The sequence below is a fragment of the Oryx dammah genome, unplaced genomic scaffold (assembly GCF_014754425.2).
Source record: "Oryx dammah isolate SB20612 unplaced genomic scaffold, SCBI_Odam_1.1 HiC_scaffold_13, whole genome shotgun sequence".
NCBI lineage: Eukaryota > Metazoa > Chordata > Mammalia > Artiodactyla > Bovidae > Oryx > Oryx dammah.
In genome coordinates this window covers 50,251,503-50,267,424 of record NW_024070197.1, presented here as the reverse complement: position 1 = coordinate 50,267,424, position 15,922 = coordinate 50,251,503, and the positions used below count along the sequence as shown (strand labels likewise).

General features: G+C 59.1%; 1 protein-coding gene across 5 annotated transcripts in view; it reads right to left on the bottom strand.

Moving 5' to 3' along the window:
* Nucleotides 1-376: 376 nt before the first annotated feature.
* Nucleotides 377-15,922, bottom strand: part of ANKRD11 (ankyrin repeat domain 11) — a 118,081-nt gene continuing 102,535 nt past the window's right edge. For 4 of the 5 annotated variants that reach the window (XM_040253663.1, XM_040253666.1, XM_040253662.1 and 1 more), the window contains 7 exons: nt 15,622-15,764; nt 13,179-13,326; nt 6,494-12,882; nt 4,732-4,830; nt 4,515-4,658; nt 3,213-3,305; nt 377-1,341 (listed from right to left, as the gene is read on the bottom strand). In XM_040253663.1, coding sequence (XP_040109597.1) covers nt 1,156-1,341; nt 3,213-3,305; nt 4,515-4,658; nt 4,732-4,830; nt 6,494-12,882; nt 13,179-13,326; nt 15,622-15,764 — 7,202 coding nt within the window. In that variant the 3' untranslated portion in view covers nt 377-1,155. Of the gene's footprint in view, nt 1,342-2,876; nt 3,037-3,212; nt 3,306-4,514; nt 4,659-4,731; nt 4,831-6,493; nt 12,883-13,178; nt 13,327-15,621; nt 15,765-15,922 lie in introns of all 5 variants that reach the window. The other variant, XM_040253665.1, reaches the window with a different exon arrangement.

Here is a 15,922-nt window from a genome sequence, read left to right as displayed (position 1 = left end):
CGTAATTACGAGATCAGAGTATGTGGTTTCAGGTGGGACTCGCGTCCTAGGTGGGTACCCTGCATGTCAGGGTCCCATGGGGAGCTGGGAGACCAGGGATCCATGTTTGCACCGCCCAGGCCACCAGCTGTCCCATGGCTCATGCCTCACCTGTCTCCTCCCGCTCTGATGGGCCCTGGGGACACAGCCTCTGGGTGACCCCTACTCTCACAGCCATCTAGTTGTGAGCAGAGGACAGCCACTCGGGTCCCAGTAAGGGCAGGAAAGGAAGTGCAAGTATAATTTGTTTCAGAAGGAAAAAGGTTGAAGGCATTGGGGTTTCCAGGGAGGGACCCCTCCCCTCACAGCCACATCTGCCCTCCTGAGAGGGGTTGTGTACAAAGAGCATGTAATTAATTTATTTATTTCTTTACACATAACTGAAGTGATGTTACAGTACATAAGTTATTTACAACTGTGCAGTAATGTGTTGCAAAATAAATTATCTAGAAGGCAGCAAAAGTACATTGTGAACGTGTATAAAACTGTACAGCGCTTACGGGTACACTTTTTATATGCTTATTGGCTCTGTAGTGTTTCAAGTTATGTTCTCAGAAAGAGAAACAAAATGCCCAAGATTAAAGGAAAAAATATACAAACCACGTGGATTTGACTCCATTAAAAACACAACTGAGTGTCCTGCCTCCATGTCCCTGTGAGGCGGGCGGGCGGGCGGCGCAGCCAGGCCCTCGCCCGGCCCAGCGTCCTGGCCCTGGTCTGAGGCCCAAGCCATTGGCAGCTTCGTGGTGACAGGACGGCAGCCGGCCCGGTGCTCTCCCCGCCCTCTGACCAGAGACCGCTGTTGCTGAGGGGTAGACGCCTTAGTTTTATTCTCTTGAGTTGATAAAAAATGGAACCAGGAATTTAAAGACTGCTCTCCATCCTGCAGCTCCTGAGATGCCTGCGTAGCCGCCGGAGAAGAGCCCGAGGCCACCACGCCTGTGCCCCCAGCTCCGCGTCCTCCAGCAGGGGGCTGGTGGGAAGGAGGCACACCAGGGACCCAGTGCGGTTTCTCCCTAGGCGTCCCCACTGGGGACATGGTCTCCTCCTGCCGCCTGGACTCGGCAGCAGACGTCAGGGGGGCTCGCCTGTGTCCTGTGCAGCTGTCCCTGTGCATCAGGCCGGCAGGAGCACGAAGTCGTCGTTGACGTCGACCATGGGCACGTAGAAGGACGGCACCTCATTCACGCACAGGGACTTGTGCCCGGCGGGGTCCAGCTCCTGGACCTTCAGCTGCCACTCCATCCTCTGCACGGCGTTGAGGGCCGCCGCCTCGTGCTGCTGCCGCATCAGGAGACACGTCTGCGCGGGAAACGTGGCAGGTGAGGAGGGAGGGGAGACCTGCTGCCCACTCCCCCTGCCGCGGCACTTCTGCGAGGTCGGGGCGGGGGACCCTTTTAAGCTCTGGCCTTGGGATGGCCTCTCGCATCTGGGTCTCATCCTGCCCAGTGAGTGGCCTTGCTGAGCACACAGGCGTCTGTCCATTCCTGCTTTATGCCCCTACGCCTGGGGGTTTCGCCTCTAGTCAGAAGTTGTAACAGTTTTGCTTTTCTGTTTTCACTTTACAATTACTTTATTTATGGCTGGTGAGATTGGCTTCATTCGCATTCTCAGTGTTTGGAACAGGTACCAAGGCAACAGACTAGAGTCTGTGCTGTGTGTTTCATGTTAAGAATGCAGAATGTTGGAATGAGGACAGTACCTGGGTTACCCAGACGGGTCATAACCCGAGGCAGCACGTGTAGGCTTGGGGCGGGGAGGAGGTGTGAGGGAGTGGGGGTGCGGGGCACGTTTTGGGAACACATGGGAGATAGCAGCATGGCGAGTGGGAGCACAGACTCGGATTAACAGACTTTTAACGATGTGACAGTGATTGCGCAGGAAGCTCATCTTATTTTCTTAGATGAGCACACAAGCATTTAGGGCAGGGTATCACAATCTCTAAAGTGCTTTAAAATGATTCAGTTTAAAAAACTATTTCAGAACTAAGCCCTGTGCACCAGCAGGCCAGGCGTCCTCAGCACGCACAGTCACTCATGACCCTCAGAGTCGTGCTGCTCTTACTTAATTTAAGGTACTACGTAGGGTCTCCATCTCTGGGTGCTCCCGAGCCTGAGCTACTCCTGGGCTTCTGAACTGCTGTACAGTCCGAGTTTTCAGTGACTGAAATGAAACTGTTAGGCTGAAACCCCGTGACACCCAACAGGCATGCCTGTTTACCCAGAAAACTGCCCTGAAGATGCGGGACCTGAGGAGGGAGGCCTGTCTCCTAGCGGGACCTCGTCCATCCTGTGGTCCCAAGCAAGTGGCCACGCGCAAGGAGCCCGTTCCACGGGGGTGTGGCCATCCCATGCCCCTGCTCTCTATACCTCACCAGTTTCTTTTTCTGTTACTTTTTAAGTTCTTGGCACATTAAGGAAATTTAGACTCCCGTGGTCTTTTTAATGTACCAAGTCTCATTTTACTTTGGTCAAAAGTATTTCCCTATAGGAAAGTTTTCCAGGCAGCTCCCTTCAGGCAGGCTGGTGGTGGGAGGACTGACCATGTGACCTCCATACCTTGGAGCTTGTCAGAAACGCGGCCTCAGCCAAGCCTGAAGGCCCTGTAAGCTGTTGCCTCTCTGCTCTGGGCCCCTGGCCACCCCCTTGGGTATGGTGCTGGGGGTGGTCACCGAGGTAAGGTGGGGGTGAGGCTGGCTGGCAGCCCAGCATGGAACCTGGGTCTTGCCTCCATCAACTCCACACTCAGCAGGCCCTGCCTCATGGGCCCTACTCTGTAGCAGGCGCGTCACTGCCGGTGTGTGTTCACGCGCCTACAGAGGAGGACGTGCTTCTTACTTGCTAAGCTCTCTATCTCCCCCCTGTCCTCTGCCTGCTGCACTGGTCAGCACATCCAGGGCAGGGCTGCTGGTGGATGCTGTGACCTTTGAGGAGGGTCAAGGTGGGGTCCCACAGAGGTCTGACCGCCAGCTGGTGACAGGAGCTGCTCCCCGCACACCTGGACAGGAGGGAAGACACTCTAAGAGGCAACATGGGGGCGGGGAGGCCTCGCTCGCTTGCTGCCAGCTGGGCTCAGAGCCAGTGTGAAGCTGCCTCCTCCACACGCAGCCCCACAGCAGCCGCCCCCACCCGGAGAGCCCGGCCCGCCGCTGCCGCTCAGGGAGGGAGGCTCACCTTCATGCGGTCGTACTTGTCGTCCACGTCCTGCAGCCAGGATATGAACTGGCGGGCGTTGAACCTGTCCCGCACTGACTTGTTCTCATCACCCTGCAGGGAGAGCCAAGTGCATGGGAGCGTCAGGGAGGGGCAGCTTCCTGGCAGTCAAGACCGCTCCCCTCACTTGGGGTGCAGCTTCTGGAACCCCCCCAGTGTCCCCACATCAAGGACCAACTGGCAGCACCCCCCCCCCGCCCTCCTTATGGGCCCAGGCAGCCACCCCCCAACACTGTCCAGGGTGGAGCCGCCCTGCGGGTGACTCTGGACGCCCTCTCAGGGTGAGCCCACGAGGGCATCTGTAAGTGGTTTTTCTTTAAAAACCACTGCAAGTGGTTTTTTTCTTTAAAAAGGACTTTGGGAGGCCTGAGGTGGCTGAGGGCCCCTGCGGTGGACAGTGGTTTAGGAGTGGACCAGGTTCCCCACCGGCTCCTACCGGTTAGCTGGCGGGGCCTCTCCCCAGAGCCCCTGGCAGCCACCTGCCTGAGGGGCCCCGGCCCAAGACCTCCCACCTCTGGACCTTCAAGAGGAAGCCCAACAACGCCCTTTCAAGGTCAGCAGATCCTTTTTTCTTTTAGATGCAAAAAGCAAAACTTCTATCAATAAATGCTTTTTGTTTTATGATAAATATGTCACCGCTAGCACATCACCTGAGGAAAGTTTTAAAGTTCTTGTGTCCTTAAAGATCACATGTAAGTGCGTGGAAAATCTCTACCCACTGTCACATCACATGTGGCCAGTCTCCGCATGACCTGCCAGTGGGTAGGGATGGAAGCCTGTTAGGGAACTTAGTGCCGGGGCCTGAACAGGGACAGAGGCAGAAGGCAGGCCCAGAAGGACACACTCTGGGCTGTTTGCTGATGAGAGTAGGTCAGGGTGCACACAAGTCGGCTTGCTTTTTGCACGTTAGATCTCTGACATGTCCATGCATGGGGTAGGGGCCCTGAGGGGCACAGGCTCCACCTACTGGGACAGAGGCAAGCTGGACCCTTGGAGGGGACACGCAGGGCCACTCTAGAGGACCGACGAGGCAGACTGTGTGTTCTGACAGGTGGCGCCCTGGGCCCTGCCCCAGACCGGCGAGTCACTGCTAACGGGCCCCTGAGCCCGCCTGCCGTCAGTGGCAGCACAGCGTCCCCAAAGCGACAGTCTCTCAGGGTCCTCTGCTCAGGAAGCCCCAGAGCAGCAGCTCTGGCTGCTCGTGTCCGAAATTCATGTGAGCTTCAGAGGAAATGGTCAGCAGACGCCCAGCCCACGCCCCACCTGGCTCTCCAGCGGCATGTTGTACACCTCTGAGTCCAGCAGCATGGTGCAGGCGCTGAACGGCACCGCCTGGTTCGCGATGGTCCTCGCCGCCCGGCAGTGGACCCGCAGTATCTCCTGTTCGCAAGAGACGATCAGCTTCTCCTGCGGGAGAGGGGCGGGTGAGCTGCGCCGGCCGGGCGGGGCGGAGCGGGGCCGGGCTGGGGCGCGCACTCACCCGCTCGATGCTGTGCTGAAGGCGGAGCTTCCCCCGCACGGCCTCCTGCTGCTTGAACAGCTCCTTCAGGGGCTCTGCCAGCGAGGGTGGGGGCGCGATCTGTGGCCACAGGAGAGAAGGGCTCACTGGGGGCCGGGCGCTGCCCCAGCCCACGCGCCACGGTCCCATGATGCCAAGCAGGAGCCCGTGGCAGCTGGACGCATCCCCGGGAGCAGGTGAGTGAGCCCCTCTGCCACGAGGGAGCTGCAGGCACCTGTGAAGAGGGCGGGGGGAGGCGGCAAGGGAAGCCAAGAACTGGGTGTCTGCAGCGCTGCCCTGGTGCGGTCAGGGGCAGGGGACTGGCAGGGTCCCATTTACCACAGGCTTCATGCGCCCCGAGCAACCTGAGGCGCACTGGGACGCAGCTGCCAAGAAGCGACACAAACAGGACAGTGGGCCTGCCCGTCTCCCCAGGGTGGAGGACTTGGCCGGCCGCTTTGGCCACTTTTTAAGAGACACCGCCAGGCCAGAGAAGCCCATGGATGCCGGCAGCCACCCTCCAGGGAGAAGCCAGTCACACAGGAAACGTGCGGCCTTGACCCCGGGCAGGAGGGGACAGGAGGGAGGAACAGCTCCAAGCTCCAGACAGACCGTCTAAAGGGCTGCACTTGAGGCCCGCACTTGAGGTATGTGCTGTCTTCCAATCTTTTGGTTTAAAATTAGCTCAAAACTTGAAAAGGGAAACCCCAGCTGGATCTCTTCAGCTGCCTGCCTACCCCTCAGGGCCCAGGGCACCTGGCAGATGTCTCCGTCAGGGTCTCGGCCCTGAGAACCCCTCCTCCTGCTCCTGAGGGCGGAAGCCCAGGCCCACCTGCAGGGTGGCCTGCCATGCCCCCAAGCCCTGCACCCCAGATAGGGCTGAGCCTGGCACACGCGCAGGCTGCTGTGGGTGCACTCGGGTGGCAGAGCCACAGCACCCTCGGCTGTTGCCTGTTTTCTAGTTCCAAGTGTTCTACAGGCAATCGGCAGAAAGTCCCTCTCCCTGAACAGAGATCCCAGGACAGGTTCCTGAACCTAGTGCCTCAGACCCCGACTGTCTGGGGACAGGCTGCACACGTGGGACACAGCCCGCCCTGAGCCTGATGGAAAGCTGGGTTTTCTGCAGAGAAGGGGATGGTGTCACAAAGCGAGGTGAGGTAGTGCTCATGTGTGAACAGGTGGCGCTTGGGGTGCATCACGAAGCTCAAGCGGCCAGGCTCTGGCTGCGGATGGAGAGAGGTGGCCCAGGTGGGCTCTCACAGCCGTGAGCCCCATGCCTGTTCCCGGCTGGGGGGCGGGGGAGGCAGCCGAACATGGAGGACACGCTTCTGCAGAGGTCCGTGTGGCAGGACCTGCCCACGGCCCACATGCAAGTATGAGGATAGGACCAGGGGTCTGCGCGGCGCAAGTGTGGGGTGAACCGCGGCTCAAGGGGCTATGGGAGCAGACGGCTGGCAGGCGGGTGGGGCCTGCTGGGTGGGGACCTGCTTCAAGGAGGCAGGGGCTGCGCCCTCTGGCCCCTGGGGAAGAGGGGTCTAGGGCTGGGTTCTGTAGAAGCCTCACGCTGTGGGAAGGGGTGCAGAGGGGGCTGGGCGTGCCTGAGGCAGGTGGGCCGGGGTCCAAGCGCAAGGTGACCCGGCGGCTGCGGGGCGGGAGGTGACACTGGGCAGTGTCATGGGCAGATGGCGAGTGCCAGAGGCCAGTGTGGAGGGGGCTGCTCCCCGCCTCTGGGGCGGGCACTCACCACGGGGATGTGCAGCTTGCTGAGTGGCTTGCCATCCAGGAGGTAGGAGCCGGTGTAGGTGACGTACTCGGCGTAGCACTGCGGCGCCTGTGGGCTGATGTAGCACAGGATTTTGCGCTTCTCCTCAATCTTCTTCCGGATCTGCAGATACTCGAAGTATGGGTTGGACCTGTCGCTGTGGTAAGGCTCAATGGCATCCAGCTTGATGGCGTCCACGATGGCGGCCAGCGTCTGCTGGATCACCTCGCGTGTTTGCCGTGTGGATGTGTGCATCTGCTGGGCCAGCTGCTGGCTGGAGCGCTGGAAGCGGCGTTTGCGTGGGTGCTGGGCCTGGGGGTCGTCGTCCTCAGAGCCACGACCCTTGGCCCTGGGGGTGGGCGTGGGCGTGGGCTCCTTTTCAGTGGGTGGTGAGCTCTGCTTGTGCTGGTTGGCCAGCATCTGGGCGCGGGTCCTGGTCATGCGCTGAGGGATCTCCTCCACTTTGGGTGCCTTCGGGGCCTCAGCCATCGGTTTAGGTTCTGGTTCAGTGGATTCAGGCTGGACGCTGTCTGGGGGCCCCTCGGGCCCAGCACTGTCCTGAGGGCCGGCCCCATCTGCCACGTGGGCCTGAGCCGAGCCATCCACAGGGGCACCAAGGGTGCTGTGGGGCGAGGCCGAGGGGTCTTGGCCCTCAGGCTCCTCATCTCCACTCCCTGGTGGACGCTGCTCTGAGAGGGCTGGTGTGAGCCCTGAGCCAGGGTGGGAGTCCTCAGGGGCTCTCCCCTCTGGCCCAGACCCTGCCTCTGCCGTGGCCTCAGGCAGCGCTGCTGGCTTTGGCTCCTCTGGGGGCTCCGGTGCAGCTTCAGTGGGGAGCCGGGTGGCCGCCTGGTCAGGCGGCGACACCAGCTGTTGGTCAACAGCTGCCCCAGCAGCCTCCCCACTGCCTGGGAGCACAGGGGCCCCCAAGGGGGTGTTCTCTGGAGGAAGGAGAGGACTCTCTTCCACAGGCTCTGCGTCCACGTCGGGAACATCCTTGGTCTGGAGAGGGAGCTCTGGCAGTGAAAAAGGCCCCAGGTCGAGGTCGTCCTCGGCAGCGGGAAAGGCACCGGGCCAGGGCACCGGCTCCACCTGGCCGAGTGCCGACAGGTTGTGACCACCTTCCAGGAAATTATTCTCCAGGGGCCCCAGTGCCTCCACCTGAGCCACGGCTGTCACACACGCAGGCTCTGGGGGCGCGTCAGGGGGTGCGTCAGGAAGGGACTTGCAGTTACTGAAGAAGGACTCCAGCCGGGAGGGAGGGGCGAACGGGGCCGACTCCTCGGAAGCAGAGACTGCAGCTGGGACTGTTCCCTCAGCCTTGTCCTTAGCTTCCAGTCCCGGCTCGGGGACTGGCAGAGGGTATGATTCGGGGGATGCCGGGTACTGGGGCTCAGGATGGAGTGACTCGGCAGGGCAGAAATGTTTCGGGGACTCTGGGAACCTCTGTGGGGACTTTAGTAGGAGGTCCGACCCCACAGGCCAACTGGCCGTGTCACCAGGAGTGCCCCCAATAAGGGCAGGGGGCAGGCCCTGCTCTGCAGCAGCAGGATGTGCCCATTCGACCGGGTCCTCTGTGATGACCGTGCTGAAGGGTCCCTCATCCAGGGGCTCCAGGAAGCTGGGCTCCGGGGGGATGATGGCTGCAGTGGCCTGCTGGTCCTCCGTGGCATCCAGGGGGATGCCAAGGTCAGGGGGGAGGGCCCCCTCCATGGACGGGGCCAAAAGCTCATCTCTGTGTGAAGGGGGGGACTTGGCTTGTAAACCAGCAAAGGCGCCCTCTGGGGAGGGGGTGAGGTTGACTGTGGCCGCAGGCGGGCAGTGCAAGGCGTCGACTTTGGGGGAGGGCATGCCGTAGTCCGGGGAGTAATACCCTGGAGACAAGCAGGCGAACTTCTCCGCGGGTGCTGGAGGGCCAGGGGCCTTGTCCTCGGGATGCTGTCCTGGTGAGCCATAGCTGGGAGCAGCGGGGACGCTCTGCTGTCTGAACAGCTTGTCCCCGAGGCCAAACTCCTCCTCGGGGGTCCTCCTGACGTCCACGGAGACCGAGCGGTAAAGGTTCGTGCACAGTGGCCTCGTTGGTGTCTGGCCTGGAGTCTCTGAAATCCCACTTGTGGCCACAGAGAACCTGTCAAAGAAAGAGGGTGAGCAGGCGCTGGCAGAGGTGCTGGACATCGGCTGGGGGTCCGTGCAGTCGAACATGAGGTCGGGGTAGTCATCAGCACTGCAGGATGGGGTCCGGGGCGTGTGCATGGCCTCCTCGTAGCTGGGGCAGGACACCACCGAGGCGGGGGTGGGGACCCCAGTGGGCCGGCCATGGTCAGGCCTGGGGGACGCAGGCAAGACCTCTTTCATGTGGGGTCCTGCCAGCCAGTCCCGGGGGTCCACTCCTAGTCCCGGATGGGGCTTGTTCTCAGTGGCGGGGGCAGGAGGAACAGACTCCTTAGGTTTTCTGTCCTTTGGGGTGAGGTCGGGCCCAGGTGGCTTCTTGGGCGGGCCATCTAGACTCTTCTTGCGTGCGTCCTCTGCAGGCCGTGCCTTCTCCTTGAGCTTGGGGTCCCCGGAGCGGTGCCGCAACTTCTCCATCTGCCTCATCCTCTCCTTGTGCCGCTTGTGCCGCTCCTCAATCTCCAGGTCCTTCTGGGACAGCATCCGCTCGAAGCTAGTCATCATCAGATCCCCGTCACCCAGAAGCTTCTCCCGGGGCCGCACGTCTTTCTTGCCCGGGTCTCTGGCCAGGAGCAGCTTGTCATTTCCGTTGCTGAGCTTCGCGGGGTCTCCCTTCTCCTTCTCGGGATTCTCCTTGGTCTTCTCCTTCAGCCTGGCCTCGCCGAGCTTCCCACCCTCGTCCTTGGCCTTGTCTCGGAAGGCGCCGGGGGCGGTGTCCCTGGCCGGGGGCTTGGGCTCCTCACGATGGTGCCGGTGCCGCTCCTTGTCCTCTCGCCACCGCTCGCGGTGCTTCTCCCGCCGCCGCTTCTCCTTCAGGAGGTTGAGGGCGCTGGAGCCGAAAGGCCGCAGCTCCTTCTCTACCTTCTTGGGGGGCTCTCGTTCAGGATCATTTTTCTCCTTCTTTTCAGTAGAAAACAACTCGAGGGCTTTATCCAGCTCATCCTCTGCGTCAGCCTTGGAGCCGTAGGAGGCGCTGTAAGCGTCGCTGTCCAAGAGTTCCTTCTCATACTGGCTGGCGTCCTTCCGGCTGCCTGCGTCCTTGTAGTCGTCGCTCTTGTCCTTCTTCTCGAGCTTGTCCTTCTTGCCCCGCTCTCGATCGTGGCTCTTCTTGGAGGAGGACGAGGCATGCCGGTGCCGCTCCCTCTCCCGCGCCCGCTCCTCTGGGGGCTCCGGGAAGGACACATCCAGGAGGGCGCTGAGGCTGGGGTCCTGGCTGCGGTCGGGGAAGCCGTCGGAGGATGCCTCACTGGCCTTGTCGTTGGAGTCCTCGCGCAAGTCCTGCAGGGCCTCCTCCTCCAGCCGCTCCAGCAGGCTCCTCTCCGCCTCCACGCCCTTGCTGGCCTTCCTCTCGCGGCCCTGCTCGCGATCCGGCCTCTCCCGGTGCCTGGTCTTGGCCTTGTCCTCCACAGGGGGCCTCTTCTCCCCCTTCTCAGGTGGCTTCTGCTTGCTCCTCTTGTCCTGCACGGAGTCCACAGACGTGCGGTCCTTCCTGTCCTTCTTCTCCTTGTGCTTCTCGAAGGTCTTCTCCCTCCTGTCCTTCCCCCCGTCTGCGGCCACCTTCTCCTTCTTCTTCTCCCTCATCTCTTTGTCCTTCTGCTTCTCAGCATGGGCTTGCCTATCGGCTGAGTGCTTCCGGTGCCGGTCAGGGGGGTGCACCTCCCGCCCATCCTCTCTCTCAGGGGGGCCATCCCCCCGCCCCTCACTCGCCTCCCCGACTTTGAATCCGCTCGCTGTGTAGTCGTCTTTTTCATCTTCACTTTCATCTGTGAAGATATCTGCAATATACCAGCTTTTCTCTTTGCCCTTTTTCTCGTCTTTTTTTTCAGAGAAGTCTTCGGAGAGGATTCCAGGGAAGGCCTTCTCCCGTTTGTCTCTGCCTTGGTCAAGGGACGCCTTCCTCTCCTTGTCTTTGCTGTGCACGTCTTTATGCTTTTCCTTGGCATCCTTTTTCTCTTTAAAACACTTATCAAACTCCCTGTCCCTCTGACATTTCTCAAGGATGAGCTTTTCACTTTTGTCCTTGTCGCTGGACTTCTCCTTGTGCTTCTCCAGCTTCAGCTTCTCCTTCTTCTCCTTCTCTCTCCCCGGGTGGTGCCTCTCCCAGGGCTCCAGGCTCTTCCCAAAGTCACAGCCATACTCCTTCAGGTCCTCCCTGTGCACCTCCTCGGGCTTCACGCGCCCATCTCTCCGCTCCTTAGCAGCCTCGGGGGGCTCCTTCCGGTCCCGGCTGCCCTCTGTGGACTCACGCCGCCGTTTGTCCTTCTCGCAGAGAAAGCTGGGGACGGCCCTGTGCCTGTCAGCCATGTGCTCTCGCCGCCGCTCCAGGCCATCCCTGTCCTTCTTCCGAGAGAAGATGTCCCTGTCACCGCGCTTCTCCCGGGCCTTGCTCTCCCGCCTCTTCTCTTTGCTGTCCTCCTTCACCGTCTCCAGGATCAGCCTGGCCACAGAGTCGCTCTTCATGTCCCTGTAGTCTGTCACTGGGGAGTCCCAGCTGTCTTCCCCTTTGAAATCGAAGGAGGAATCTGACAGGTCCGAGAACCAGCGATCCTGCTGGTCGTCAGAGAGACTGAACTTGGTGTCTTCGTTTTCCAGAAACTGACTTTTGTTACAGTACTCGTCAAAAGCAGAGTCCTCCCGATACCCTTTTTCTTTTCTGAGTTTTTCTTTATCCTCCTTGAAGATCTTCTCCTTCTCTTTGGGAATTTTTTCATCCTTAAAGTCATTCTTTTTCTCTAACTTTGAGGGCCTGTCTTTGGACTTCTTCTTTCTTTCCTCTTTGTAGAGCCGCAGCTTCTCCTCTTTAGGAGACTTTTCCTTCAGCAGCCTCTCCTTCTCGGCCTTGTTTGAACGGTCCTTCTCCTCCCGGAAGGCCCTGCCCCCGTCCTTGTTCAGGTCCCTGATTCTCTTCAGTGACTTCTCCTCTCTGGAGACCTTGATCATCTCGTCCTTAAAGAGCCAGTCTTTTTCTTCTGACTTCATCTTGCTGAGCTTCTCCTCTTTCTTGCAGTGGTCTCTCTCATGCTTCAGGCCCTTCAGCTTGTTCTCAGCAGGCACGTCGTCCAGGAGGATGGCCTTGTCTGCCCTCTGCTTCGAGTCCTCGTACTCGTAGGTAAAGCTCTTCAGCTTCAGTTCCTGGCTGACAGAGCACAACCCCTTCTCCTTGCTTTTGTGTTTATGTTTAGTCTTGTGTTTCTTGATGACTTTGCCCTCCTTGTCCAGCTTGGGGATGGCACCGTCCCCGCTTGGGTGGAAGGAGTTCTTCCTGTCGGGCAGCGTGCCCTGCAGGCCGGCCCTCTTTTTGTGCTCCTGTCTCTTCCTGACTGGCTTCAGCGACTCCACGCTGGAGCCTTCGGAGGAGCCATCAGACTCACTGCTCAGTCTTGTCCTGGTGGAGTCTGATAAGGAGCTGACCTCGGACCAGGCAGGAGAGGAAATGGTTTTCCAATTGTCTGTCCGCCAGTGCTTGGCGTGTGGGTCTGCATGGCCGGTATTATGCTTCTGGGCGGTGGAGCTGCCGTGGGATGAGGTGGAGGAGGCGGACAGGGAGCTGAACAGGGCAGGGTCCTTCAGCACCAGTGGGGACTCCTTGAGGCAGCCTGGGCTGCCCACTGAGTCCCCGCCATCCTCACCACTTTCCGAGGACTCGCTCTCAGACTCGGATGAGCAGAACGTGTCGCCCCTCTTCCCAAACCGCACTTCTTTGCCCTTTATTTCTTTCTTTCGCTTCTTTTTCACTTTATTTCTTTCCTTCTGCTGCTTGCAGTTCGAAGGCTCCCGGGTCTTGTTGCCGGGCAGCATGGTGTGGGCTGAGAGTCTCAGCTTCTCCCCCGCCCCCACGGCGACGCCAACGTCCTCCTCATCAGACGTGTCCGACAGGATGCGATGAGACGCCTTCTTTGGTGCAATCGTGCTGTTTTTAGTGTAGCTTTTCACTTCCATTTTGGGTATAGAAATAAAACTATTTGACTTGGCTTCTCTTCTGTAGTCCTTTTTCAGTAAGTGTTTGTCGTCCACTGGGGGTGTTCTGTCCTGCTCGTCATCCTCATCAAACTCATACTCGTCCTTGACCGGGGTCACGGTTTTCTGCGGCTCTGGATTCTTGGCCTTGTGCTTTAGGCCCTTCTCAAACTCAGAGTCTGTGTTATTGCCATCGACCGAGCTGGAAGGTGCGAACGACGGGGCGTCCTCCTCCTCCTCGGAGCTCTCTGCAGGAACAGGGAGAAAGGACTCAGGAGCTGTTCAGGCAGGGGCAGTGGCAGACAAGCCCAGAACTTGAGTAACTTGACTGAGGCTGGCCCTGGGCCGAGTGGCCAGATAGGGGTCTGCACAGACAAGGGGCTGGAGGCCTTGCACCAGAGCCCCCATCCAGGGTTGGGTGCCCTCATAGTCTGGAAGCTCCCATCAGCACCGGGCATCCAAGCAGGCTGCCTGAAGTGAAACCACCTGTCCTGCCCCCCCACCCCAGCCCCCGCCCTCCCCGCTCCCCGCCCCCAGCACTGACCAGCTGAGCTCTCCTCGCTAGACGTGTAGGTGCCCTTGCCCAGAAGCAGGTTCACCATGGTCGGGGAGCTGGCCACCTTCAGCGGTGTCTCGCCCTTCCTGTTGCTCTGCTGAGGGTTCCCTCCGTACCGGAGCAGCAGCTTCACCACCTATGCAGCAGCAAGAGGCACGTCAGGGACGTGAGGACCGTGGAGCAGCCACACCAGCGCCTGCTCACAGGGTCTGAGTGCGACCAGGCTGAGGGCTACAGGCTGTGCGTGCTGCCCACCGGGCCTCTCCCCGCCACAGACCCATCACACAGGTTCCTAGTATTTGGTTCAAAGTTTTGTATTGGGTAAGGGTGGGGTGGGGGGGGCCTGTTACAGAGTAGGGAAAACAAAGACCAAGCTTCCACAAGCAGGTGTATTTCATGTTTTTTATTTTAAAAGTAAGACTGCCTATTCTAGTCTGTGCCCAGGACCGCTGAACCCAAGGGCAGGCAGACCTTGATTTGTCATACTGTATACAGATGAAGGCCTGTGATGCACCCAGCAAGTCTATCCGCACCATTTCCCTGAGGGCATTTGCTTCCTTAGTGTTACGTTTTGGTGATTGTCACGATATTTCAAACCATCATGGACCTGAGTTTGAGTGAACTCCGGGAGTTGGTGATGGACAGGGAGGCCTGGCGTGCTGCGATTCATGGGGTCGCAAAAAGTCGGACACGACTGAGCGACTGAACTGAACTGAACCAGCAAAAAGATCATGACTAGCTGGAGATGCAGATGACAGTTACATTTTTAGTAATAATGTATTTTTCTCCTTTCTTTCAGGCCCTGCCACGCCTCATTTGGGATCTTCGTTCCCTGACTACAGGTGTAACTCATGCCTCCTGCCAAGGAGGCATGGAGTCCTAAGCACTTGACCTCCAGGCAAGTCTTGAAATAACATATTTTTTAAGTGGGGTGTAGTTAATGTTTTACACTCTCTTTTGATGTGGTCCATTTTTAAAGTCTTTATTGAATTTGTTATGATTTGCTTCTGTTTCTGTTTTTCTAGGCTGTGAGGCATGTGGAATCTTCACTCCCTGACCAGGGACTGAAGTGGCGTCCACTGCATTGGAAAGCGAAGTCTTGACCACAAGCAAGTCCCCTAGTTGATGTGTCTGTCTTGACCAACAACTGTAGGTTGCTTAGAGACACTACTATTGCACGCCCAACAGCGAGCAGACAGTGTTCAGGTGCATCAGGAAACCACTGCTCCATCGCAATCCTCTCTTCACTCTGGTGGCCTCCCTTAGACGGCTGGCAGACTGGACAGGAGTGAGCAGTAACTGCATCTCCACTGCAGAAGCTCCCCTGCCCTGGGGACAACCACTGTGGACAACCCTGGGGCCAGAGGCTGGGCTCCAGGGCCATGTCCTTGCTGTCTGTCAGCTGAGGGCTAGCCACCCCAGCCGCTGAAGGCCACCATGGTCCCAGCGCTAGGGGGCCCCCCCTCTAGGACTAGCGATGCAGGCCAGTCCCCTTCACATGGAGAAAGGGTCTCTGCTGTTCACACCCTTGTCCACCTGTACAGTCCAGGGTCACTTCCCATCTCCTGGTCTTCCAGCTCCCCTCTGCAGAGGCCCCCCCATCCTGAGGCCCCGTGTCCACAGGCCTCTGACCGCTATCTAACAACAAGTTTAAAGATGAGATTACAGATGCAGGCCTCATTTCATGTATACCTGCCCACTGCCCTGGGGATATTTTTAGCAAATCCTAGATATTTCATGATTTTTTTCAGCCTATTTCTCTAAAAGGGCTCTTAAGAAAAAAAAAAAACCCCCTCTCATCTTCCCTAAAAGGTTACCTAATTCCTGATGTCAGCACTCGGGTGTCTGCAGAAGCTTTGGCATCTCGAGCTCAGAGCCCTTCCCAACCTCTCCCGGCACCCATGTGTCATTGTCCCGGTGTGCCCATCCCCCTGGCCAAGCTGCTGGTTCCCTGGCACCTGCCAGCAGTGACCAGCAGGGCCACCACCAAAGACCAGATGTCACAGGCCATCACACTTGCCTGCCATCTCTAGACAGGGACCTTTTCAAGATGTGGTGTGGAAGTGGCCAGACCCTCACCTACACGTTTGTCTCCAGTGCTGGGCCGGCACCCCAGGGGCTCATAGCTCCTGGCTGGTCTCACGGGTCACCCCATGTGGCTGCACCCGTCCAAGGTGCCTGGTCTGACAGCACAGTGATGAGGACAGAGCTCCCGTTCTGGGGCTGGCCACTCAACCCTCTAACATCCAACCATACCTCTGTGGCCAGAGCAGGACCCTGACACACAAGCCATGGCAGGTGTGCAGAAAGCTGGGCTGAGCTGGGGTCGGGGGTGGTCAAAGACTCACTTCCTGGTCGCCCTGCCACCAGGAAGGAGAGAGACCAGGAAGTTGCAGCAGGCCCACCCGGGGGTCTGCGGGGAGGCACCCACCTTGTAGTGCCCGTTGTTGGCAGCATCGTGCAAGGGTGTGTCATCATCCAGGCCCTTGGTGTTCACCTCTGCGCCCGCAGCCAGCAGCTGCTTTGCGACATCATAGTAGCCCCGGTTACAGGCCTCATGCAGTGCCGTCCAGCCTGGAAACAGACACTCAGCACATATGTGGCTTAACCCTCAAGGCCACTTCCACCTCGGGTGGCACCAGAAACCCTAAAGACGGGCGCCCAGCCTGGGTGTTCTTTCCTGGGGCACCTCTGGGTTGCCCATGACCGCTAACGGTTAACCCTACAGACTA